Source organism: Petaurus breviceps, unplaced genomic scaffold (genome assembly GCF_028583685.1).
Source record: "Petaurus breviceps papuanus isolate PSGF00001 unplaced genomic scaffold, PetGlider_PUasm1.0 556, whole genome shotgun sequence".
Lineage (NCBI taxonomy): Eukaryota > Metazoa > Chordata > Mammalia > Diprotodontia > Petauridae > Petaurus > Petaurus breviceps.
The window spans coordinates 4,118,178-4,142,739 of NW_027186374.1; the positions used below are offsets into that span (position 1 = coordinate 4,118,178).

Consider the following 24,562-nt stretch of genomic DNA (forward strand, 5'->3'; position numbering starts at 1 on the left):
GTTACTTAACCCCCATTGCTTAGGGGCGGCCAGGTGGCTCAGCGAGTCAGAGCACCGGCTCCAGTGTCAGGATGACCTGGGGATCAAATCCAGGCTCAGGCACTTAGCACCCACCCAGAAACACCTGGCCGTGTAACCTTGAGCAAGTTACTTAACCCCCATTGCTTAGGGACGGCCAGGTGGCTCAGCAAGTAAGAGCACCGGCTCCAGTGTCAGGATGACCTGGGGATCGAATCCAGGCTCAGACACTTAGCACCCAGCCAGAAACACCTGGCCGTGTAACCTTGAGCAAGTTACTTAACCCCCATTGCTTAGGGGCGGCCAGGTGGCTCAGCGAGTAAGAGCACCGGCTCCAGTGTCGGGATGACCTGGGGATCGAATCCCGGGCTCAGGCACTTAGCACCCACCCAGAAACACCTGGCCGTGTAACCTTGAGCAAGTTACTTAACCCCAATTGATTAGGGGCAGCCAGGTGGCTCAGCGAGTAAGAGCACTGGCTCCAGTGTCGGGATGACCTGGATCAAATCCAGGCTCAGATACTTAGCACAACACCCAGAAATGGCTGACCGTGTAACCTTGAGCAAGTTACTTAACCCCAATTGCTTTAAAAAGAGAGAGAGAGAGAGATTGGAATCAGGCTGGGAAGGAAAACAGGAAGAGGGAAGGGGGGACTGTGAGTTCTACTCTGGACACGGTGAGCTCAAGATTAGCACAGAACTAGCTGGAGCTGTCCAGCAGCTCTTGTTAGTGATGGGGCCCTTCAGTTTGGGAAGGGCCAGGGGAAATTACAGGCTGGGGGCTGTGACTACTGTGTAAACTGGTCTCCCAGCTCCGTGGTGGAGCGAGCGATCCAAGCTCGTATTGGTCTGATCAGCCACGTGGGACACACTGGAGACCTTGACCCTGATGCAGCAATGTCAGTGAGGTTCTCTGAGAACTCTCCAGGTCATACAAGCAACTGTATTTGTAATTTCTCAGGTTGCAAAATTCTATCACTTTCCTCCACTGGTTTGTTTAGCTTCCAATCGATGACATCTTTGCTCCTGCCCATGCCAGACTACCCTGCATGTAGCCACTTTGTACGTGTCCTTTGCATTCTGTGTGCGCCCTTTCTATATCCCCCATTAGAGTATAAGCTCTCGTAACTGGGATTTTTTCATCCTTTGTAATTACCTGGCACATCCTAAGTGCTTATTGCCGGCCACCCAGCTCACCCTCATTGGGTATATAATGAACCTAAGTTTCATGCTTTGGTCTTCATGGAACAGAAGCCTCATACTGCTTTTGCTGGGTCAGAGGCGGTTTGGTTTGGTGGCTATGTTGTATAACTCCAAACTGTTTTACAGAACAGTTGAAACATTCACAACTCATGAGCGTGCCTATCTTTTCATAGTCCCTCCATCAAGTTCCATCCCTGTGTTGTCATCTTTGCCAAATGGATAGATCAGGACAGCTAAGTAGAGCTTAATAGAGCACTGGGTCTGGAGTCAGGAAACTTGAGTTCAAGTTTGGTCTCACACACTAGCTTAAGTCACTTAACCTGTTTGCCTCACTTTCCTCAACTGCAAAATGGGGATTAAATAGCACCTACCCAGAAGAGTTGTGAGGACCAAATGAGGTATTTGTTAGCACAGAGCCTGGCACACAGTAGGTGTTTAATAAGTGCCTATTCTCTCCCTCTCCTTTTGAGGACTGTGCAGAGCAAAAAGTAGAACTAGAAGAATGTGTGGCATGAGTTGTTGATTTCTCTGTCATACCCACTCTTCACAAGCCCATCTGGGGCTTTCTTAGCAAAGATATGGGAGTGGTTTTGCCATTTCCTTCTCCGGCACATTAAACATTAAAAAAAAAAAAAGAATTTTGGCAAAGCACCCAGAATTTTTAATCAGACAATGTAGGACATGGTAGAAATTCTAAGAGACAAATAGAGGGCATCCAGTCATTAACTGCTCAGCACAGTTTTGTTCCATCATGTGAGTAAAGTGCAACTCTCCATGACCCCATTTGGGGTTTTCTTGGCAGAGATACTGGAGTAGTTTGCCACTTCTTTCTCCGGCTCATTTTACAGATGAGGAAACTGAGGCAGTGACTTGCCCAGGGTCACACAGCTAGTATCTGAAGCCAGATTTGAGCTCATGAAGATGAGTCTTCCTGACCCTATCCACTGCAGCTCCACCTAGCGGACCTGAGACTGTTCACTACAATTACTCAGTTTTTTTTTTCTTGTTGGTGTTCTTTTAATTTATGGGGTTTTTTTTTTTTTGTCTTTGTGTACATTATCCCTCTGGTTCTTCTCACGTTCTATCTCAGTTTATACATGTATTCCCATGTAATGTAAATGAAAACAATACTCAAAGACATCCAAGTTAATATTGAATGTACCGATCAGTCTTTTTACTAGAAAACTGGTAAGACGTATCTTCCTCCAGCTGGTAAAGAAGTATTTGTCTTTAGGATCCAAATCTGGCATCCACTTCCCAACATGTGACTGTTCATTGGGCTAAAAGGATTTTCTTCGTCATGTGGGGAGATTTTGTGGGAGGGAGCATTGGTACAAAAAGAATTAACACTAATAAGACCTTCAACAAGAAGGTTTTGCAAAATTATTAGCAGATCACCTACATCCAATAAATCACATGCTTGAGGCAAGGAGGCCATTAGAAATGACGCTTCCGGGTTCTTTCTGATTCCTCTAGCGTTTCAGCGCCTCTCCCCATTACCCTGTATTTATTTTGTGTGTGTGTGTGTGCATAGGTGCATGCATTATATAACACGTAGAGAGGTGTGCATACATACATAATACACAGACAACATCATACACTTATTTATCTGTGTACACATTGTATTCTACTAGTCACACCCAAGGTCCTTGAGGGCAGGGATTCCCCAGCACCTAGCCCAATGCTTGTACATACTAGAAAACCAGCATTTATTTAATACCTACTCAGTGCCAGGCACTGTGCCCAGCACCAGGGACACAAAGGGGCAAAAGCTAGTCCCTGCCCTCAAGGAACTCACGGTCTAATGGGAAATACAATGTATAAATGAGTTGGTACAAGGAAGACCTGAACAGAGAGGAGAGGTCATTTCAGAGGGGACTTATACGAGGTGCTCCCTGACTGTCGGTGGATTGGTTGACTGACTTTCCCCATCAGAGAGAGTGTTACCAGGACCTGTGGCTGGCTCACTGAAGACATGGAACGCCTGTCAATGAGATGAGGTCCCACGATCCTCTAAGATGGAGGAGCCAGAAATCATTTAAGGGGCAGATCGGGGTTTTGGGCTCTTCCTGACTCCAAGTCCAGGGGCATTCTACTATCCCTTCCTGCCCTTGAAGACTTCAAGAAACCACCAGTGCACACGGGCTTCAGCCCCATCAGCTCCCAGGCTTGAATGGATGTCACCATCTTGTCAAGGGAGCACAGTGGATCTCAACATTTCCTTGTAACCTCTGTCCCTTCTCCGACATCAGCCTCCAGTGTCTGCACTGGCCGTCCTCCACGCATGCAATGCTGTCCTCTGCTACCCTCAGCCTCTAGACTTTCTCTTTCTGTGGAGGGTCCCTCCTACAATCCTTCTCTCCTCAAATCCATAATGACCAGTGCTCCCCACCTCCTCCTGCCCATTCCCTTACCTCTTCATGGGCCGTAGGTCCCAGGAGAATCAGTTCTTTGGGATGTTTTCATCTTTTTCTCGGTCTCCCCAGTTCCTTGTACCTAACACATAAAAGGCTTGTAATAAATTCTTAAAATGATTACAGCTCTTTTGGAGGCAGCCTCCCAGAGCACTGAGAGTCATTTATTCAGTCAGATCCGTCATCCATGACAGCATGGGGATCGGAACCCGGTCCTCGGCCCCTGGCATGTTTGCGTTCACCCAGCTGGGCCTGCCACCAACTCTCGGATAGATTCTTTCCCCTCTCTAAGCCTGTTTGCTCACCCATAAGATGTGGAGGTTCTGTCCAACACCTACCATGTGCAGAGCATATGTCTAAGTTCATTTTTAAGGTTTCAAAGTGCTTTACACATATTTTCTCATTTGATAATCATCAGGTATTTATTAAGCACCTACTGTATGCAGGCACTGAAAATGCAAAGACAAAAAGGAAATAATCCCCTCAACAAGCTTACATTCCAGGTGGAGAAGACAACAGGCACATACATAAACAAAAAAGAGAACATGGCGGGGGGGTAGGGGGGAGGGGAGGCAATAGCAACTGGGGGGAATAGGAAAGGCTTTTGGTACAAGGTGGCATTGAGCTGAGCACTGAAGGAAGGGAAGGCACACCTGGCAGGAGGGATAGTCAAGGCAAAGGCACACAGGTAGGAGATGGAATGCTGTGTATGAAGAAGGCTAATTTGGCAGCACTTTATTATGCACGAAGGTGACAAACATTCAAGAAGCCTGGGAAGGCAGGATGGGGTCAGCTTCTGAAGGACATTAAATGACAAACAGAGGCATTTCAGTTGGGTCCTGGAACTAATAATCACAACCACCTTATAAGGTTATCCCCATTTTACAGATGAGACAGCTTCAGGGAATTTAAGTGACCTGCCCACAATCCCACGGCTAAGTGTCACTGGCAGAATTCAAAGCCAGGTCTCTTCCTGACTCCAAGCCCAGGGCCACCCGACCATACTCCCACGACCTGCCTCAGAGGGCTGTTGGTCAGGATCAATGAACAGGATGCCCAAGGACAAGTAAGGGGTGACTCCATCTCCACGTTTTATTGAATGAGCTTAAATCAGTGCGTTCCCCTGTAAGCAACAGGTGGGAACCTAAAAGGAGCTGGGGTGCAGCCTTCCCATCCTCTGAGTCTGAGTGGATGGACACATCAGTTCTGATCTGCAGGACCAGAGTGTGGCCCTGGAAGGTGCCAGGGACGGAAAACCCCCAGCCAGAAGTCAGCAGAGAAAGCCGATGACTTTGGTCAGAAAAAGGAGGATCCAAAGTCAGAGGAGTCTTTTGCCTTTAATGAATATGTGAAAGCCCAAATACTCCTTGATCAGGAGAGCTTGGGGACACGGCCAGAAACGACGGGAGACCTTCCAGGGCAGGAGCTCTGGGGAGAACGGCATCCATCCCCTCCTGGGATGCCGCCCCAGTAGCAACGTCAGCAGCAGGCCCAGGCCCCGAGCAAGGCTTCAGTGCTTTGGGACCGAAGTGAATATTCTCAGCCCGTGCATCTCTTTAATTTCTTCTTTTAATGCCTAAACAAACAAAAGAGTCATCTCAACAGTTAATAAAAGGAGCCTCACAGATAGGACTGGGTTTTCTGAGAAGCAATCTGTCCGCGAGGGAGGAAGGACAACATTCACTGTGCACGCGACTCTGGGAACTGAGCTGGCGCCTCGTGGTTATTTTGTAAGCTAGGATCAAGAGCCTGAGGCCAGCACACAAGTCATTTCCAGGCACTGGACAGGGCAGGGACAGGGTCTGGATCAGGACCCGTCAGAACAGACTGTTAGAGCTGGATGGGTCTGCTGGTCCAACCCACACCTGAAAAACAATCTCCCAGAAGGAAGATAACGCCAGAGTGGAAGGCAGAGGACCTCCTGAAGGGTGCATGGTGGGAGCCACTGGAGAGTAACTGTGAGAACATGGCAAAGAAGCAGTAAGAGGGACAGCCATGCTCTCCCCTCCATCTCCTCCACCAAGCCTGGTCAGAGCTCACAGGGGACACTGTGTTCAGCTCCAGGGACCCCTCTTTAGGAAGGACAAGGGTAAATAATCTGGACAAAGTCCAGAGCAGGACAGGAAGACAGGGAAGGCCTTGAGTCTGTGACTGTCTGGAGGAAATGGAGAAGGGAAGGCTCAGGGGGTAGGGGTAGGGACAGGAAGGACAGATCCTGACATCTCAAGTGTTACCAGTACCTTAGCTTCGTGACACGGGGAGAAAGCACTTGGGACTCAGTTTGCCCATATGTAAAATGGGGACAACAGCCCTTGAACTCTGACCTCACAGGTGGGTTGTGAGGAGCAAGCCTTGAGAACTCTCCTGGGGGGCAGAAATGGGACACGGTTATAACTTCTACTGACCTTGTTAACCATCTGGTGCTGCTGTAAAACTCGCTTCTCTTTAAATTCTTCTGACTCTATATGGATTTCATACATGGCCCCACAACCACCTAAAAATAAAACATCTGGCAGTATAAATTAAAAGATCGCCAAAAGGAGCTGGATAACTGGAAAACCAGCGATGGTCCTGGAAAACAGGTCAAAGAACATGTTGCCTTCCCCACTATAAGGAGGTAGGAGACTACTGGGGCAGAATGCCGTATACCCTGTCTGATCTGGTCGCAGTGTCAGCCAGTTTTGCTTATTATCAGTCTAGGAGATGGAGGAGGGCTCTTTGCTACCCCAGAAACATCTGTGATCCAGAGACAAAAGGTAGCAATAAAATGTGTATCGGAAGAGGGTCAAGGTCAGTTTTTCAGGGTGGCGGAGCTGGGATTTCTGAGACACCTGCCCACCATGACAGCAGGCCCCAGATGGCATTAATGGCTTACTCTCAATGGCCAGGGGATGGCTTCTGAACCCACCTGGCATGACAGGACAGGTGAGAGTAAATACCGTAAGCTGGATGTTTTTTTTGGCCATGGATGAAGGGGAAGGGGTTAGGAAGAACAGACTCCTAACAGAGCCAGATTCTAATTCTAATGATCCAATTACATGACAAATCATGGATTTTTTTTAAATGATGGTTTTAGATTTCTGGAACACAGCTTAAAAGGCAGGAATGATGGGGCGGCTAGGTGGCGCAGTGAGTAAGAGCGCCGGCCCCGGCATTGGGACACCCGGGATCAGTTCCAGCATCAGATACTCAGCACCCACACAAAATAACTGGCCGTGTAACCTTGAGCAAGTTACTTAACCCCAACTGTTTAAAAAAAAAAAAAGGCAGGAATGACAGACTCCTGGCCAGGGATGGAGGGCACCTATTAGGGACTAGCAAAAACATATTTAACCAGGTTTATACACTTAATCAAAAGGACTTCACACTGAAAAGGGAGGGTGAGGGGGAAGGCTGCTTCAGTACATGAGAACGTCAACAAGCATCCAGAAGAGGCCAAATGTGTGCCAGGCCACGTGATGCAGACACTAGGGCTACAGGACTCAGGGATGAAAAAGACCTGAGAGACCACTGAGTCTAACCTCATTGTTCTACAGATAGGGAAACTGAGGCCAGCTTGTCTCAGGTATGAGGTGGGATTAAACCCTGGTGTTACAGACTTAAAAACCACATGCACTAAGCCAGATACCATAAACAGCAGCTATTAACACAAAGAAAAAACCAGGTAAGACAGAAGGAAAGAGGGAGGTACAATTTAGAGGGGTAGTGTAGCCTCATGGAGAGAACATCCCATCTGCAGCCCAAAAGCCTTGGATGGAATCGTCCTCTCTTTTCCTCACTTGTGTGTGCTGGGGCCCATCACTGGACATCTCTCAGGGTCTCAGTTTCCTAATCTGTAAGATGGGGGGGGTGGACTCAGTGACCCCCCAAGGTCCGTATGTTGCTGTGACCCACTCGTGTCTACCCCGCTAGAAGAGGCAGGATCTCAAGCCAGGTTTTTCTGGCTCCAAGTCCAAAATCCTCTGTCCTATGACAGCGCCTCTCATTTTTCGCTTTTTCAATCTACTTTAAATTCCCTCACTGTTCCCAAAGCAGAATTTGTCTTGCAAGCCTTGCTAGAATGGTAACTATCTTTGCAACTGCTCTGGGAGGTGATGTGGGGGGTGGAGACAACCCAGAGGCTTGTGGGTGAATGTAAAGATGAGGCCCAGACGCCTATCACCATACGCCAGTCACCATGTCCGGGACCCTGGGGCGGGGGGGGAGGTTCTGGATACAGCTGATAGCTCCCACATCAGCCCCCCCAGAGCACACAAAGCACACACTGACACAGCTCACAGGCTGCATTTTCAAGCATGAACTCTGAAAGGTTCCCAAGATACAAGAGGTGGTGAATCCTCAGATTCGAACATGCCATTTGGGGAACCAGGAATGGCCTCCCCGAAGCAGCACCATGGGAAAAAGTGCTTAGCTAAGAATCCCCCAGTTACTGGGGCTCTGCGCCCCTCCGTCCCCCGACCCCACAAAATCATTTTGTATTTCCTTTTTGGTGGACGTGTCTTTTCCCCCAGTAGAATGTAAGGTCCCCAAGGGCAAGTCTCGGACTCTGTATATCTTCCTGGAGCAGAAATCACAGACCCAGAGCTGACGGAGACTTTGGAGGTCTTTGACCCAAACCTATCATTTTACAGAAAAGGAAACTGAGGCCAAGAGAGAACATGCAGCCTGCTCAAGGCTGCTGGTGAGGAGGGAGTCCAAGCCAGGTCTTCTCCCAGCATCCCACGGCCTTCCTCCTGGGTCTTCTCTGGATGTGCTGTGTGGCCCTGGCAGGCTGGCTCTGGGCTACACCTCTGCTCTGCCAGCCAGCCTAGCATCAGCTGCTCCACATGGAACAGATAACAAGGTGGTCTGGTTCTTATTCAGGAGAAGAAGGATGTACAGGAATAAGATGTGATTTCACTGGCTGAAAGGCCTTCCGGTGAGGAAAGTCCCTCTCCCAACTGAAGAGCATCACCAGTTTAGCAACTTAGGGTCTGACCGTTGCCTAAGGTAGAGGGCAGCCGGTAACACAGTGAACAGAGCCCTCTGGCCAGGAGTCAGGAAGACCTGAGTTCAAATCCAGCCTCAGACACTTACTGGCTGTGTGACCCTGGGCAGGTCACTGAACCCTGTTTACCTCAGTTTCCTCATGTGTAAAATGAGCTAGAGAAGGGAAAAGCAAACCCCTTCAGTATCTTCACCAAGAAAATCCAAATGGGATCACAGGGAGCCAGATGCCACTGAATAATGACCAAACAACCACACTGCCTGTGGTAGCAAGTGATGGCCTAGAGACATGCAGCCAACATGTGTCAGAGGGGTACTTGAACCCAGGCCTCCCTGACTCTGAGCCTGGCTCTCGGTCCCTAGCGCAGCCCACCATGTTGTCTCATGACTCCTGTTAGAAGCTGAGGGGATCCTTCCTCCTTGGCTGTCTTTGAGCAGAGGCCACTTTAGGGGAGCCTGGAGTGGGGATTCCTTTCCAGTATATGGCCACTGAAGGAGGAATCAGTCTGCAATCACAGCTTAGACTACCCAGTCCTTTCCCACAACCCCCGCGAGGATGGGCTCTGCAAGTGAGAGAGCCCAGGTCTCTGCTGACTCTGAGTCCTCACCCACTGGGAGCACGAGCTCTAACATAAGATCAGAGTTAGACCCTGAAGGGAGACAGGTGCTCATTTGGCAACTTCTCTGTATAACAGGCTCAGCCTCTGCTCCCCCACCCCAGGGCTGTCCTAAGGAAGCCCTAGAAACATGGACTTGTGCCTTCGAGAAGCGGTTGTGCACGCTGGCCCAGTGGAAGGAAAGGGGAGTACTTCTCGGATCCGACACCCTGTCCCAGGCCAGGAGCTCTTCTGGGCTGTGGCCGTGGGAGCCTCAAGGAAGCCACACGAGAATGCGATACCTGAAATGTCTGTGACCTTGATAGTTGCTGCCCGAGGAAACTTCTCTTTCAGGATACGAGTCATTTTGAGCTCCCCTGACGTCTGAGAAGCAAATGTTCTCTGGGCACATTGGAGAAGAGGGACCTATCCAGAGAGAGGGAGGGAGGGAGGGATGAGAGATCACAGGGAAGTGACGGCCGCAGCAGTGTGTGGCCGTGGGGTCCCCCACCCCTTGCCCTGGGCTCAAGGGGTAATAGATAGCTTTAGAGCTGGCAGGAAGCTTATCAATTAGATAATGCATATCTTAAGCACATCCTGTATACCAGGCACTACCATATAAACCAGCACACTTATTTTGCAGAAGAGGAGACTGAGGCTGAAAGGTCAAGAGTTTGCTTAAGATCAGACAATAACTATCAAAGGCAAGATGGGAATCTAGTTCTCCTAACTCAAGATCAAGAGCCCTTTGCACTGGACCACTCCACCCTCCTCCTCTTTGCAAGGACAGGTGATGACATCGCTCCAAGCTGCCTGGCATCAAGTGTGAACACATCCTGTCCCAGGTGGCAGGGCCTGCACTGGGAAGAGAGCTGGCCTTGGAGTCAGGAAGACTTGAATTCAGATCCTGCCTCCAACACACACTAGCTGCTCAGCTCAACCTCTCCGGGCCCCGGAGGCTCTAAGGCCACAAGAATGGCCAAGCTACATCGGAAAAGGGAGTTCCTAGACCGACACCATCCCAGAAGCCGACGACCTCAACAAGAAGGAGGAGGGTCCTCCAGGGACCTGGGGGTTTGCACCACAAACACTTCACTGACTCCAGAAGGAAATGAAGGTCCCGTGCAGATGGGCAGCTACCCACCCACGTACCCATCCATCACACAACACTGATCCGAATATGCATAGCAGCTCTAAAGCTGTAAGGGCCCCAGCAGCCATCGGGTCCAACCCTATCACTTTACAGGAGAGGAGGGAACCTGGACAAAGCACCTGGGGGCACAGTGCACAGAGCACTGCGTCTGGAGTCTGGAAGACCTGACTCTGAATGCAGCCACAGTCCCTTCTCAGCTGGGGGATCCTGGGCAAGTCATGTAACCACCTTCTGCCTCAGTTTCTTTTTACGTAAAGTGGGATTCTAATAGCACTTATTCCAAAGGGTTGTTGTGAGGAGAAAATGAGATAATATCTGTAAATCAAAACTGCTCCCTCAGAAGACATTAAGGATCTCTTTTTAAAAACTAAATTTTATTTTCGGATCATTCTTTCTCTCTTGCCCCACCCTACCAACTGAGAAAGCAAGAAAAACAAAATCCTAATACAAACATGTATTTAATAGTCTCCCAGCCATGTCTCCACCAGGCCTGGAGCCAGGAGGAGTCACTGTCCTGAGTTCAAGTCCAGCCTCAGACACTTAGTAGCTGTGTGACCCCTGAGCAAGTCACTTCACCCTGTTTGCCTCAGTTTCTCATCAGTTAAATGAAATGGAGAGGGAGATGACAAGTATCTTGGCCAAGAAAAACCCAAATGGAATGGGGTCACAAAGAGTTAGGACACAACTGCCAAATCTAAAGGCCTTTTCTCAAGGCCCTCACCCTTCTTGGCCTCTACTGACTGGCACTATCCTCGCCCTGAGCAGTCTCTTTGCTCTAGGTGTTGGGGACACCTCTCTCCTGGTCCCCCCCTCATCTGACCTGTCCTTCTTCGCTGTTTAGGTGGGATCTTCCTCCAGGTGGGGATCCCCCCAGGCTCTGTCCTGCACCTTCTTTTCTTCTCCTATCCTATGTTACCTACTCATCAGCTCCCATGGGATCCATTGCCACCTCAAGGCTAATAACTCTCGGGTTGACTTGGCCAGTCCTGATATCTCTCCCAGACTACAGTCTTGCATCTCCAACTGACTTCCAGACATCCTAACCTTAACACGTTCAAAACTGAACTTAGGATCTTTCCCCAAATCCTCAGTTCTTCCCAACTCCCCTATTACTGAAGATACCACCATCCTTGAGTCACCAGGGCTGGAAACCTCCGGCCATCCTCTCCTCCCTGCCCCCATATCCAATCTGTTGGACTGGTCCTGGTGATTCTACCATCACGTCTCTTCTGAAAATCTTCTCTCCTTTGACACAGCCACTGTCCCGATGCCCAGAGTGCTGGGGCGGGGAGGGGTCTCCTCTCACGCCAACTCATTCTCCACTCAGCCATCAAAGAAATCGTTGTAACAGCAGGTCTGACCGTGTCACCCCCACTACTCCACCATCTCCAGTGGTTCCCTGTTAACCAAACCCTCCTCCCCTACCTTCACTTTCCAGTCTTCCTACACCTTACCTCCTTCTGTGTTCTCTGCCATCCAGTGACACGGGCTCCTTGTTTGGCCATCAACAGGACCCTCGCCCCATGCCTGGAGTGTCCTTCCTCCTCATCTCTAGCCCCGGTTTCCTTCCTCTCCCGCACTGCTCCTGTCTAAGGCTCCCCCCAGACCATGAGCCCTCTGAGGCCAGGAGCTGTTCTTCGATTTCTCTGTAATCCCAGCACTCAGCACAGAGCCCGGTACATAGCAGGTGCCTAATAAATGCTGGCTGAGTGACTGACTAAAGGGATTCTCAAGCTCTAAAGCCCACAGAAATGCTAGTTACTCTTACTGCTATTGTCGTTGTTGCACAAGAAAACACGGAGAGCAGGCAGCAGGGTCAGGATTCAAACCCAAGCCTCCTGGGTCCGTGTCTAGAAATCCTCTTCCATCTATTAACACAGGATCCTCACAACAGCCCTGTGAGCTAAGTGCTATTATTACCCCCATTTACAGATGAGGAAACTGAGGCCCAGAGAAGTTAACTGACTTGCCTGTGGTCAAAGAAAGACCGAGCATCTGAGGCAGGATTTGAACTCCAGCCTTCCCGACTCCAGTTACGGCGCTCTATCTCCGTGAAAGCCTTTCTTTGTCGTCCCAGCGCTCAGCACAGTGCCTGGCACACAGAAGGGGCTCCATAAATGCATACTGACCGACTATCCACCATACCACCCGGCTGCCCCACACTAGAACCAAGGCTCTTCGTGGGATGGACAAAAGGCTGGCTGTGGAAGCATTAATTAGGGGCCTCGGCGCTTTGTTCAACTCTAGATGTACAAATACAGACTTGAGGTCGGGGTCCCCAGAGAGCTCCCACCCAGCAGGGAAGACATGGCCTGTGAGGAGCTGCTGCCAGGACGGGGAGCTGGAGAGGAGACAGCCAGCCCTCTGCTGGGCGTGGTCAGGGAGGACCCTCCACAGAGTCAGGGGAGCCTAGAGGGACGTCTCTTCTGCCCAGCTGGCATCTGCCAGGTTCTGTGCCCAGCAGAATCCTGCCTCCTGCCCCGCATGCCTGGGGGGAGCTGCCACCGTCCAGGTGAAAACCCTCTCCTCCCAGCCCCCGCTCCTTCCCAGCTCAGCCCTCCTCCCTTCTGGCCGAAGCACTTGGCTCACATCACTGCCAGCTGTCTGCTGGACAGCTCCTCCTCCCAGCTCCACAGTCAGCAGGCATTAATTAAGCCCTACTGTGTGCCAGGCCCAGAAGGAACCATTTCTCTTCCTTATACCCAGCCCAACACCAAACATCCTCAGTTCTGAGGCCAGACATCCATAACATTCATTAAGCATTTACCAGGTGCCAAGCACCAAGGCTGAGGAGAAGGGCAACGCAGAGGCCCTGCCCCAAGGCCCTTCCCTTCTGCCCAGGGCTGTGCCCATGTAAATCTCCGTACAAGCGTGCTGTAGGGAGTCAGAACAAGGGGACCGCAGGGCTCCTAACGGGCCTCTTCACTTTCATCAGTGCATTAGTGAACACCTACTGTACGCCAGGCACCTGAGGCACAAGCCCCAGCGGCAGCCGTCCCTGCCTTAGGAAGCCCAGGCCACATGTACCGCACATGTGGTCACTGGCCACGTGCACTGGCAGGACTTCCCTGTTTCTCTCCACCTGTTCAGCCTTTTCAGTCACATCTCATTCTCCCTGGCCCCATTTGGGGTTTGCCATTTCCTTCTCCAGCTCACTTTACAGATGAGGAAACTGAGGCCATCAGGACGAAGTGACTTGCCCAGGGTCACGCAGCTAGTAAGCGTCAGAGGTCAAATTTGAACTCAGGTCTTCCTGACTCTTGGTCCGGTGCTTTATGCACCATGGTGTCCCTCGATGACCCTTCTCTCCATTTGCTCTAGTGTCAGAGGCCCTGGGTTCAAATCCTACCTGGGATGCTTTATTTGCATGACCTTGGACAAGGCACTGGGCTTGTTTCCTTCTCCATAAAAGGAGGGGTCTGTTCCCTAGATGATCTCCCAACCTGATCGTGCCCCTTTCCAATCCACCCTCCACCAGCAGCAAGAGAGTCTGGCCACATTACTCAACCTAATCAAAAACCTTCAGGGGTTTCCTACATCTTCAAGAATAAAACAAATTCTTTGGCATCTCTGTGGCTTCTGACATTGAACTCCCACTGGCTGTGTGACCCTGGGCAAGTGTCATGACCTCTCTAAGGTTAGACCTTGCAAAGGAGGTACTGGCTGGAAGCTGGTAGAGGGCTCCTCCCCTAGGAGTTCTCTAGACCAATGAGATCCCAAGTTGCCTCCCTCCCCTATCCTTGGTATAAGGCCCTTTGCTGTCCTCTCAGGATTCTCCTCAAGCCTTCCATGATCCAGCCATACTGGGGAGGGGGGGGGGGGGTGTCATCAGCCTTCTCTTACCTCCCTACATTCACAGGCATGATACCTGTCCCCCACCATCTCCTGTGATGCTCCCCTGATGGTCCAGATGGAGGCCCCCTGTTTCCTCCCTTTGTCCATCTCCCTTTCCACGCCCACCTTGGCCATCAACAGCACCCCAGAAAAATATCGGCTCCCAAAGGGCAGGCTCTGTGCGGGGTTTGTCTCTGTACCCTCAGGGCCTAGCACTGTGCCTTGGGGAGCAGGCACTCAATGAATGTTGACTAGACTGAGTTGCAGGCTAAGATAAGAAGTTGGCACTCTGCTCAGAAGGCAATGGGGAGCCATCAAAGATTTAGGAGGGAGTTCCTACTGGTGTGTCCCGAGGACAACGCTCTGGGCTGACACCTTACCCATGTCTAGCTTCAGTTTTCTTACCAATCAAGCTGCAAGCATTAAATGCCTACTGCATACAGGCACTGTGCTACTGAGCCAGTAAATGAACCACGGGAAGGACACGGCCTCCTCTTCCTGGTCATTCTCCTCCAAGCACCGCCTTTGCACTGGCTGTACCCCAGGGCTGGAATGCAGGCCTTCTTCCCCCCTACCCCGGGATCTCTCCCTCTCTTCAAGTCACAGCTCAAGCACCACCTTCTCCAGGCCTTCCCTCCCACAATGACCTCCTTTCATTTTCCATGACTGCCCACAGTGGGACCACGAACTCTCAGGACTCTAGAGGGGGCGGAGGAGATGCAGCCTTGCCAGCATCGACGGAGGGAGTCTCCTCCCCCGGGAGTTCCCTAGCCCAATGAAGTCAGGGGCCAATCCCGTCCTACCCTGGGAGCTCGGGCAAGTCACGGCTCTCTCGGGCTCAGTTTGCCCATCTATGAAACAGGGGACGACAACACCTACCTCCCGGGGCAGTTCTGGCAATAAAGGAGATATCTGTACAGCTCTGCAAAGGTTAGCGCTCCCTACGGCCCGGTGCCTCGCAGCCAAGCTCCCTTCCTGGGATGGGATTCTGAACCTCGAGACCAGCACTCCGGGGAGTCCTTGGGGTCACTGGGCTAGATTACAGGGCGGCCTTTCTCCCTGGCATCCGGGACGATCCGTTTGGCTTCTCAAGCCCTCCAACACACATCCCCCTGCCTCCAAGGCTCAGCAAAGACACCCCCCTCCCCATTCTTCAGCCTCCTGCCCCATTAGTCTGGCTGGGCTACATCCCCTCCCCCACTCTGAGTCCACGTTCTTCCAGCCCGCCCCCCAACGTGACCCCTCCGCAGCCTCGGGTCTTCACTGTCCGCCTTTGGTCGCCCCCCTCGCATTCGTGTCCTCGGCGCCTCATGTCATGCTCCCTCCGCCGTCCCCCCCTCTCCGCAGGGGCCCCTTCCCCACACATCTCCCCTCTCCCGAGAGCACCTTTCCCTCTGGCCCCTTCCCCCTGCGGCCCCCGGCTCTTACCACACCGAGGTTCCTCCGGCACAGAAGCTGTGAAGCGGCAGCCGCAGCAGCCGGAGCCGCCATAACGGGCGCGGGGGCGGGGCGGGGAGAGGCCGTGCGGGGCCTGAGACTCACGCCGGCTCAAAGTCACCCACGCTGGGGAAGGCGAGAGGGCCGGGCCAGGGGCGGGGAGGGGGAGAGAGCCGGAGGCCGAGCCCGCCCCCTGCCGCCTCGGAGGCTGATGGGGCGGCCGCCCGGAGGGGTAGAGGGGCGGGGCGGGAGGAGGGGTGAGGACACCCGAGGCGTTTTAGGCCGTTTGGGATCCCACCCGCAGCGGAGCAAAATCCATTTCGCGTCACATGTCCGGAAGCTTCTCCAGTCCGGGTCTCTGCGGGACCACTCTGCCTCTTCCGGCTCTACATTCTAAAGTCAGTTTCAGCCGAGTTCAGCGTTCTATGGTCAGTGTCCACTCCGATACTCAACATTCTAAAGTCAGTTTCAGCCGGAGCTCAGAGTTCTATGGTCAGTTTGGACTCCGAGTCTAAAGTCAGTTTCAGCCAGAGCTCAGCGTTCTATGGTCAGTGTCGACTCCAATACTCAACGTTCCAAAGTCAGTTTCAGCCGAGCTCAGCGTTCTATGGTCAGTGTAGACTCCGATACTCAACATTCTAAAGTCAGTTTCAGCCGGAGCTCAGCGTTCTATGGTCAGTGTCGACTCCAATACTCAACGTTCCAAAGTCAGTTTCAGCCGGAGCTCAGCGTTCTATGGTCAGTGTCGACTCCGATACTCAACGTTCCAAAGTCAATTAACATTTATTAGGCTACACCACATGCCAGGCTCTGTCCTAAGGGCTGGGAACAAAAAAGAAAGGCAAAAGATAGTCCCTGTCCAATGGGCGAGACAGCAAACGACCAAATACATGTGAACGAGTAAGGAATAGGAAACAGATAGGAAAGCAAAGGACTAGACTTGAGAAACTGGGAAAATCTTCCTGGAAAAGGTGGGATTTTAGAGTGATGGATCAATGGGACAGGTTAGGTACATAAGACACAGGAGTCAATAACTATAATAATTTATTGTTCGATAAACCCAAGGACTCCAGCTTCTGGGATAAGAACTCACTCTGTGACAAAAACCAGGAAATCTGGGAAACAGTATGTCATAAACTAGGAAAAGACCAACATCTTACCCCCTACATCGAGATGAGTTAGACATAAAGGTGATTATCATAAGCCAATTAGGAGAGCAACCTGTCACATCTATGGAGAGGGGAAAAATTTAGGACCAAACAAGAGATGGAGAACATCATGAAATGAAAAATGGATAATTTTGATTACCTTCCATTAAAAAGGTTTTGCACAAAGTCAATGCACCTAAGATTAGAAGGAAACCAGAAAGCTAGGAAACAATTTTTATTTCTAAATATTCTGAAAATATATGGAGAACTGAGTCAAATTTATAAGACCACAAGTCATTCACCAATTGACCAATGGTCAAAGGATATGAACAGGCAGTTTTCAAATGAAATTAAAGCTATCTATAGTCATATGAAAAATGCTCTAAATCACCATTGATTAGAGAAACGAAACAACTCTGAAATACCACTTCATACCAATCAGATTGGCTATAACACGACAAAACAGGAAAATGTTAAATGTTGGAGAAGATGTGGGAAAATTAGAACACTAATGCACTATTGGTGGAGTTGTGAACTGATCCAACCATTCTGGAGAGCAATTTGGAACTATGTCCAAAAGTCTATAAAATAGCTTTTGATCCAGCAATACCACTACTAGGTTTATATACCCAAAAGATCATAAAAAAGGAAAAAGGACCCACAGGTACAAAAATCTTTTGTGATGGCAAAGAATGAAATTGCGGGGATGCCTATCAATTGGGGAATGGCTGAATAGTTGGTGGTATATGAATGTAATGGAATACTGTTGTTCTATAAGAAATGATGAGCAGGTGGACTTCAGAAAAAACCTGCAAAGACTTAAATGAACTGATGCTGAGTGAGATGAGCAGAACCAAGAAAACTTTGTATACAGTAACAGCCACATTATATGAAGACTTTGATAGACTTATCTCTTCTTAGCAACACAAGGATCTAAGACAATTCCAAAAGACACATGATGGAAAATGCTGTCCACATCCAGAAAAAGAAATATGAAATCTGAATACAGACAGAAGGGAAGCATATTATTTGCTCTCTCCCTTTTTTTTTTGTTTCTTCTTTCTTATGGTTTCTCCCATTTGTCCTAATTCTTCTATACAACATGACTAATGTGGAAATATGTTTAATGTGATTATATGTATATAACCTATATCAGATTGCTTGACATCTAGGGACAGGGAGAGGGAGAAAAAAATGTAACTCAAAATCTTATAAAAGTGAATGTTGAAAACTTTCATATAATTGGAAAAAATGAAATACTATTAAGTGAAAAAAAATAGAAGGTGAGATTTTAGTTGGGACTTAGATCTGGGAGGCAGAAATGAGGAGCATTCCAGGTTTGGGGACCAGCCAGAGAACATGCCCAGAGTGGGGAGATGGAGTATCCTGTTCATGGAACAACCAGGGGGAGACCAGAGTCCTTGGTTCCATTTCAGTCTTAATACTCTGAGTACTTTGTCCTATGTTCATGAGCCTTTCCATTTCTCAAAGCATGAGGTCTGAAATCCATTCACGTGACACTCTGTTCTGTGTTCTTAAAGCCTTCTCCACTTCAGATTCCAGTCTGGTATTCTAGAGTCCATTTCAGTTTTGATATTCCGAATTGATTGTCACCTCACTCCTGGCTTCCTGGTTGGTCTCCTTGCCGCAAGGCTCTGTAGACACCAGTCTGTCTTCCATTCAACTGTCAAAGTGATTTTCCTAAAGCATAAATCTGGCCTATCTCTTATAACCTTAGAGTTGCCCATGGTACTGGGGCATTGAAGGGCTCTCCTGCACAGCTAGCACATATGATTCAGAGAAAGGACCTGAACCTTGGTTCCGGACTAGCTCCCTGTCCACAATGTCTTGTATCCTCTCATAAAGCAATTAGGAGGCTCTGATGAGCTCATATGTCTCAAGCACTTGGCAAATGTTAAAGGAAATAGCAGTTATTTTTTATTAGTAGTCATAACAATACAAATAATAATAGTCAGTGGTCACATAATACTTTAAGGTTTGCAAAGGGCTATACGTGCTATTCCATTGGATCTTTATAACAATCCTGGGAGGCAGGTGCTTTTATTATCCCCTTTTTATAAGTGTGGAAACTGAGGCAGAGACCCCACTATGCTACCATCATGCCCATTCCCCACTTGCAGATACAGGCTTCATAATATTACAGAATAATTTTATCCAATAAAAGGATGATAAGAGGAAAAGCGCCAATATGTACAAAAATATTTGTAGCAGCTCTTTTTTTTAATGCTTTATTAACTTCTGATTTACATCATTTGTTTCCACCAGATTTTGAGTTCCAAATTTTCAACCCATTTTTCCCCTACCTACCGCCCCAAAATAGCAGTCCCACAGGATATCCCCTCCTCCGATCTGCTCTCTCCCATATTTTCTCCCATACCCCTTTCGACTTTTCCAGTGGATCTCTATGCCTCAGTGCCTATATATCTTATTTCCCAATTACATGTAAGATGGTATTAATAATAGTATACACACACATATGTATATATACATATATATATATTTGAATATTTGATTTTAAAACTTTCAATTCCAGATTCATTCCCTTCCTTCCTTGTCACCCACCCTTACTGGGAAGATAAGCAGTTCAGTTGTAGCAGCTCTTTTTATAGTGGTAAAGAATTTGAACTGATGGTGTGCCCATCAATTGGGGAATGACTGAGAAAGTTATGATATATATAGATAGAAATATGTGTGATAGAATGCTATGGAGAGGGTGTTGGGGATGGAGCCAAGATGGCAGAGTACAGAGCAGGACTCAGATGAACTCTCCTAACATTCCCCTCCAAAAAACTTTAAGATAATACCTTAAATCACATTTTGGAGTGACAGAGTCAACAAAAGATCAGAGGGAGACATTTTTCCATCCTAAGACAACTTAGCAGGTCAGCAGAAGAGAGCAGTGACACCAAGTTGGGCATGGGCCTGGAGCATGGTGGCAGCACCAGGAGCAGGCAGGGAGGTAGCTGCAACAGCCATTCATAATATCGTGAATAGCAACAGCATCTTTGGGAGCTCTGAGCCCAGAGATAATAAGGAGGTTGGGCAATTGATCAGAAGGAGACTATAGGGGAACCTTTCCTGGCACTGAGTGCAGCTGACACAGATTGGCACCTCAATTTCTCATAAGCCGTTCTAGGTCTCAGTTCCAGGACCAAGAAGAACACTTGTACTTGTGGTTCCAGGGGAATAGAGGCCTGGGTAAAGACTAGAGTGCAGCCCAGGAGAGCAGTGACCTTGCCTCTCCTAGTATTACACCACATTGGAAGCACTGAAAACTTGCAAATCCCCAGAACTAACTCTGAAAATAGCAGCATGAAAAAGTCTGAAATTTGGGAGAGTGCTTCCCCACTCCCACATGAGTAGAGTTCAACTTTAATATAAAATTCAAAGTGAAGAAAGAGGCTAGGAAACTGAACAAACAAAAAAAAATAACTTAACCATAAAAAGTTACTACTGTGGAAGAGAAGGCCAAGACATAAAATTAGAAGACAACAATGTGGAAATAACTACAAACAAAGCCTCAAAGAAAAATGCTTATTTGACCCAAGGCCAGCAAGAATTCCTGGGAGAGTTAAAGAAAGAGATGAGTGGTAGAGGAAAAGAAAATTAGAGAAGAAATGAGGGTGATACAAGAAAATTATGAAAAGAGAATTAAAGCTTGGTAAAGAGAGTCACAGAAAAAAAAACTGAAGAAAGTAATACCTCAAAAAGCAGAATTGGGGGAAGAGTTAAGATGGCGGAGACTCACCTGGGCTATCTCCCAAACCCCTCCAAATATATTTTAAAATGATTCTAAACAAATTTTAGAGCAGCAGAACCCACAAAAAGAGAGTTGAAAGAAATGTCCAGCCCAAGACAACTTGGAAGATCAGCAGCAAAGGCTGTTGCACCAGGATGAGAGAGGAATACAGTCCAGTTCAGGCTGTGCCAGCATAGATACCTGGCCCCAGCAAGCCCAGAGCAGGCCTTGGGGCAACTGAATCAATGGTAGCAGTAACAGTTTCCAGACCTCTCAACCCACAGACAACAAAGACAATTTAGGAGATCATTTGTAAAAATATGAGCCATGCCATAAATGGTCAAAGAATATGAATGGGCAGTTTTCAGAAGAAATCAAAGCTGTTTCTAGTCATATTTAAACATTCTCTAAATCAGTCCTGATTAGAGAAAGACAAATTAAAACAACTCTATGGTACCATCTCACACCTACCAGAAATGACAAATGCTGGAGGGGATGAGGGAAAACAGGTACATTAATGAACCGTTGGTTGAGTAGAATTTATCCAACCATTCTAGAGAGCAATCTGGAACTATGCCCAAAGGGCTGTAAGACTGTGTATATCCTTTGATCCAGCAATACCACTGCTATATCTGTATTTCATAGGACCCACATATGTAAAAATATTTATAGCAGCTCTTTTTGTGGTAGCAAAGAATGAGAAACTGAGGGGATGCTCATCAGTTAGGTAATGACTGAACAAATTGTAGTATATTATTGTGATGGAATGCTATTGTACTATCAGAAATAACCAGGGGGAGGGGCAGCCAGGTGGCTCGGTGAGTAAAAGCACCAGCCCCAGTATCAGGATGACCTGGGGATCAAATCCGGGCTCAGTTACTTAGCACCACACCCAGAAATAACTGGCCATGTAACCTTGAGCAAGTTACTTAACCTCGATTGCTTTAAAAAAAAGAAAAGAAAAGAAATAAGCAGGGGGTAGTTTCAGAAAAAAAATGGCAAGACCTATATGAACTGATGCAAAGTATAATGAGAAGAGCCAGGAGATCATTGTGCATGCTAATAGAAATGTTGTAATGATGATCAACTGTGAAAGACATGACTACTTTGATCAATACAATGATCCAAGACAATTCCAAAGAACTCATAATGAAAAATGCTATCCACCCCCAGAGAGAGAACTGATGAACTCTGAATGCAAAGTGAAGGATAATTTTCTCACTTTTTTTTTTTGCTTTTTTTTGTGACATAACTGATATGGAAATCTGTTTTACATGATTTCACATGTATAATTGATATCATGTTTTTTGCCCTCTCAATGAATTGGGGAGTGGTAAGAGGGAGGGACAGAATATGAAACTCAAAATTTTAAAGGAAAAGAATGTTAAAAAAAATAAATAACAAGGGGCAGCTAGGTGGCAGAGTGAGCAAAGCGTCGGCCCCGGAGTCAGGAGGACCAGAGTTCGATTCCGGCCTCAGACACTTAAAACCCACATGAAAAAAAAAAAACTAGCAGTGTAAACTTGGGCAAGTTATTTAACCCCAATTGCCCTCCAAAAGGCAAAAATAAATAAATAATTAGATAGATAGATAGATAGATAGATAGATAGATAGATAGATAGATAGATAGATAGATGAATGGATAAATGAATGAATGAATAGATGAATAAATAAATAGCAAATACAAAAAAGAAAAAGAAATGAAGCAGATGTTATCAGAAAAATCTGGGAAGACTTTTATGAACTGTTGAAAAGTGAAGGGAGCAGAACCAGAAGAAGAATTTATAAAGGAAGGGCAATATTATTAAATTTATCAGCTTTGGAAAACTAAGATTAGCTTTTGGAAAGTTAATCAATGCAATAATCAACCACAATACCCAAGGAGTTATGGTGAAAAATGTTGTCTACCTCCAGACAGAGATGTGATGGACTCAGAAGACAAATTAAAGTATATTTTCTTTTCTTCCTTCTTCTTCTTCATTTCCCCCTCCTCCTCCTTCTCCTCCTTCTCCTTCTGCCATGACTAATGCAAGAATTTGTTTTACACAGGTATACATATTTGCAATAGTTTTTTCAATTGTTGTTTGTTTGTCTGGGTTTCTTTTTAAAGTGGATGAAAAGAAAGGAGAGAGAAAATTCAGAAAAGAAAAATTCTGAAAAGAAAATAATATTAATTAAAAATAAAAACAAATGCTTTCTTGATTTGAAAAAAAAAATGAAGAGAGGACAAGGTTCTGATATCCAAGATCTATAAGGGACTTATACAAATATATAACATCAAGAGACTTCTCTAATAGGTAAAACAGTCAAAGGATAGGAACAACTGTTCTCAAAAAAAAATCACAAACTATTAGCAGTGATAATATGAAAGATTCCTTTAAATCACTAATGATAAGAGAAATGAAAATCAAAACAAACCCAAAGTTTCACCTCACACTCAGCAAACTGGAAGAGATGACACAAAGTGGGACTACTAGTGAAACTATGGAAAGACAAGCACACTAATGCATTCTTGGTGAAACTGTGACTTGGCCCAGCCATTGTGGAAAGCAATACCCTAAGGAAGTGACTCAAATGTGCAGAGGATGGGGAACCCATCCATATTGCCAAAGCGTGGTACAAGAACGTCATGGAAACGGGGCAGCTAGGTGGCACAGTGAATAGAGCACTGGCCCTGGAGTCAGGAAGAACTGAGTTCAAATCCAGCCTCAGACACTTAACACTGACTAGCCGTGTGACCTTGGGCAAGTCACTTAACCCCAATTGCCCTACCTTTCCCCCTCCAAAAAAAAAAAAAAAGAATGTCATGGAATGCTACTGTGCTGTAAGAAACCATGAGTGTGATGACTTCAGAGAAGCCTGAGCAGTTTTATATGAATAATGCAAAGTGAAGTAAGCAGAAGAAAAACAATATACATGAGGACCCCACAACAATGTCAACTGACAAAGCAATGACTGAGAAACTACATGCTGTGCAGTGCAATGGCCGAGAAAACTCACCTTCCTCCCATACAGTCCCTTTATTTTGTTTGACTGCTTTCCCCTCTCTGTTTTGTTCTTTGTTACACCCTCTGGGTTGTAGTTACTGCTGCTGCTGCTGCTGATCCTTGGGTTTCTTTCTTTTCTTTCTTTCTTCCTGTCTTCCTTCCTTCCTTCCTTCCTTCCTTCCTTCCTTCCTTTCTTTCTTTCTTTGCTTTTTGGAGGGGGAGGGCAGGGCAATTGGGGTTAAGTGACTTGCCCAATGTCACATGGCTAGTAAGTGTTAAGTGTCTGAGGTCAGATTTGATCTCAGGTCCTCCTGACTCCAGGGCCAGTGCTCTATTCACGGTGCCACCTAGCCGCCCCTGATCCTTGGATTTCAAAGAGGACAAATGACATCATGGTCAAATCTCCAGGGTAACGTCTTAACTTGTCCATGATTTCTGTTTTAGTGAGGCAGAGATGTGCAAAGGTGCCATCCTGACTCTTTCTTCCAGAGTAATTGAAGTCCAGCAGCAAGACAAAAATTGAGGCAACCAGTGATGGCCTGGGATGCCATGGATGACCATGGAATCTTCACGTCTGTTCAAACTCTATGGGTTCCATCGCCTGCTTTAGCTGCCTTCATGGCTGTTGGAACAAATCGTTCTCATTCAACCGTGTCACTGGAGACGTTTTCACATGCTGGAGTAGACACCTCCCTAACTTGTGGATGGGTTGGAGGCCTGTCGATTACTCTCTGCCTGGTTTAGCCCATCTGCAGAGACGGTTTGGCCCAGGTGTGGTCACTGCACTTGCTACAGCTTCTTGGAGTGTGCCAGGAAGATATCAACTGTGGATGAGCAGCCCTGGAAAGGGGTTGGCAGCCTGCCCCGAACCCCCCAAACACCCCAGCAATCTGGGCAGAAGAGGGAGAAAGGATGAATGGAGCATTAAAATTAATTTTAAACCAGAGAATTAAAAAGAAGAAAACACTGGAATCCTTGACTGAGTGACCTTTGCTCCCAAAGATGATAGAACCTCAAGGCCTTAGAG

General features: G+C 47.7%; 1 protein-coding gene across 2 annotated transcripts; it reads right to left on the reverse strand.

Annotated features, from left to right (window-relative positions):
- Positions 1 to 4,707: 4,707 nt before the first annotated feature.
- BOLA3 (bolA family member 3) lies at positions 4,708 to 15,816 on the reverse strand. Of its 2 annotated transcripts, none has more exons than XM_069102797.1 (4): positions 15,632 to 15,816; positions 9,519 to 9,642; positions 5,875 to 5,998; positions 4,708 to 5,210 (listed from the first exon to the last, which is right to left on the reverse strand). In XM_069102797.1, exons 1-4 carry the CDS (start codon positions 15,692 to 15,694, stop codon positions 5,204 to 5,206), a joined length of 318 nt encoding a protein of 105 aa, XP_068958898.1. In that variant the 5' UTR covers positions 15,695 to 15,816; the 3' UTR covers positions 4,708 to 5,203. The 2 variants fall into 2 exon arrangements, with proteins under 2 accessions (XP_068958898.1, XP_068958897.1); XM_069102796.1 differs by lacking the exon at positions 5,875 to 5,998 and adding an exon at positions 6,040 to 6,128 and having other exon boundaries at positions 15,632 to 15,808.
- Positions 15,817 to 24,562: the final 8,746 nt, after the last annotated feature.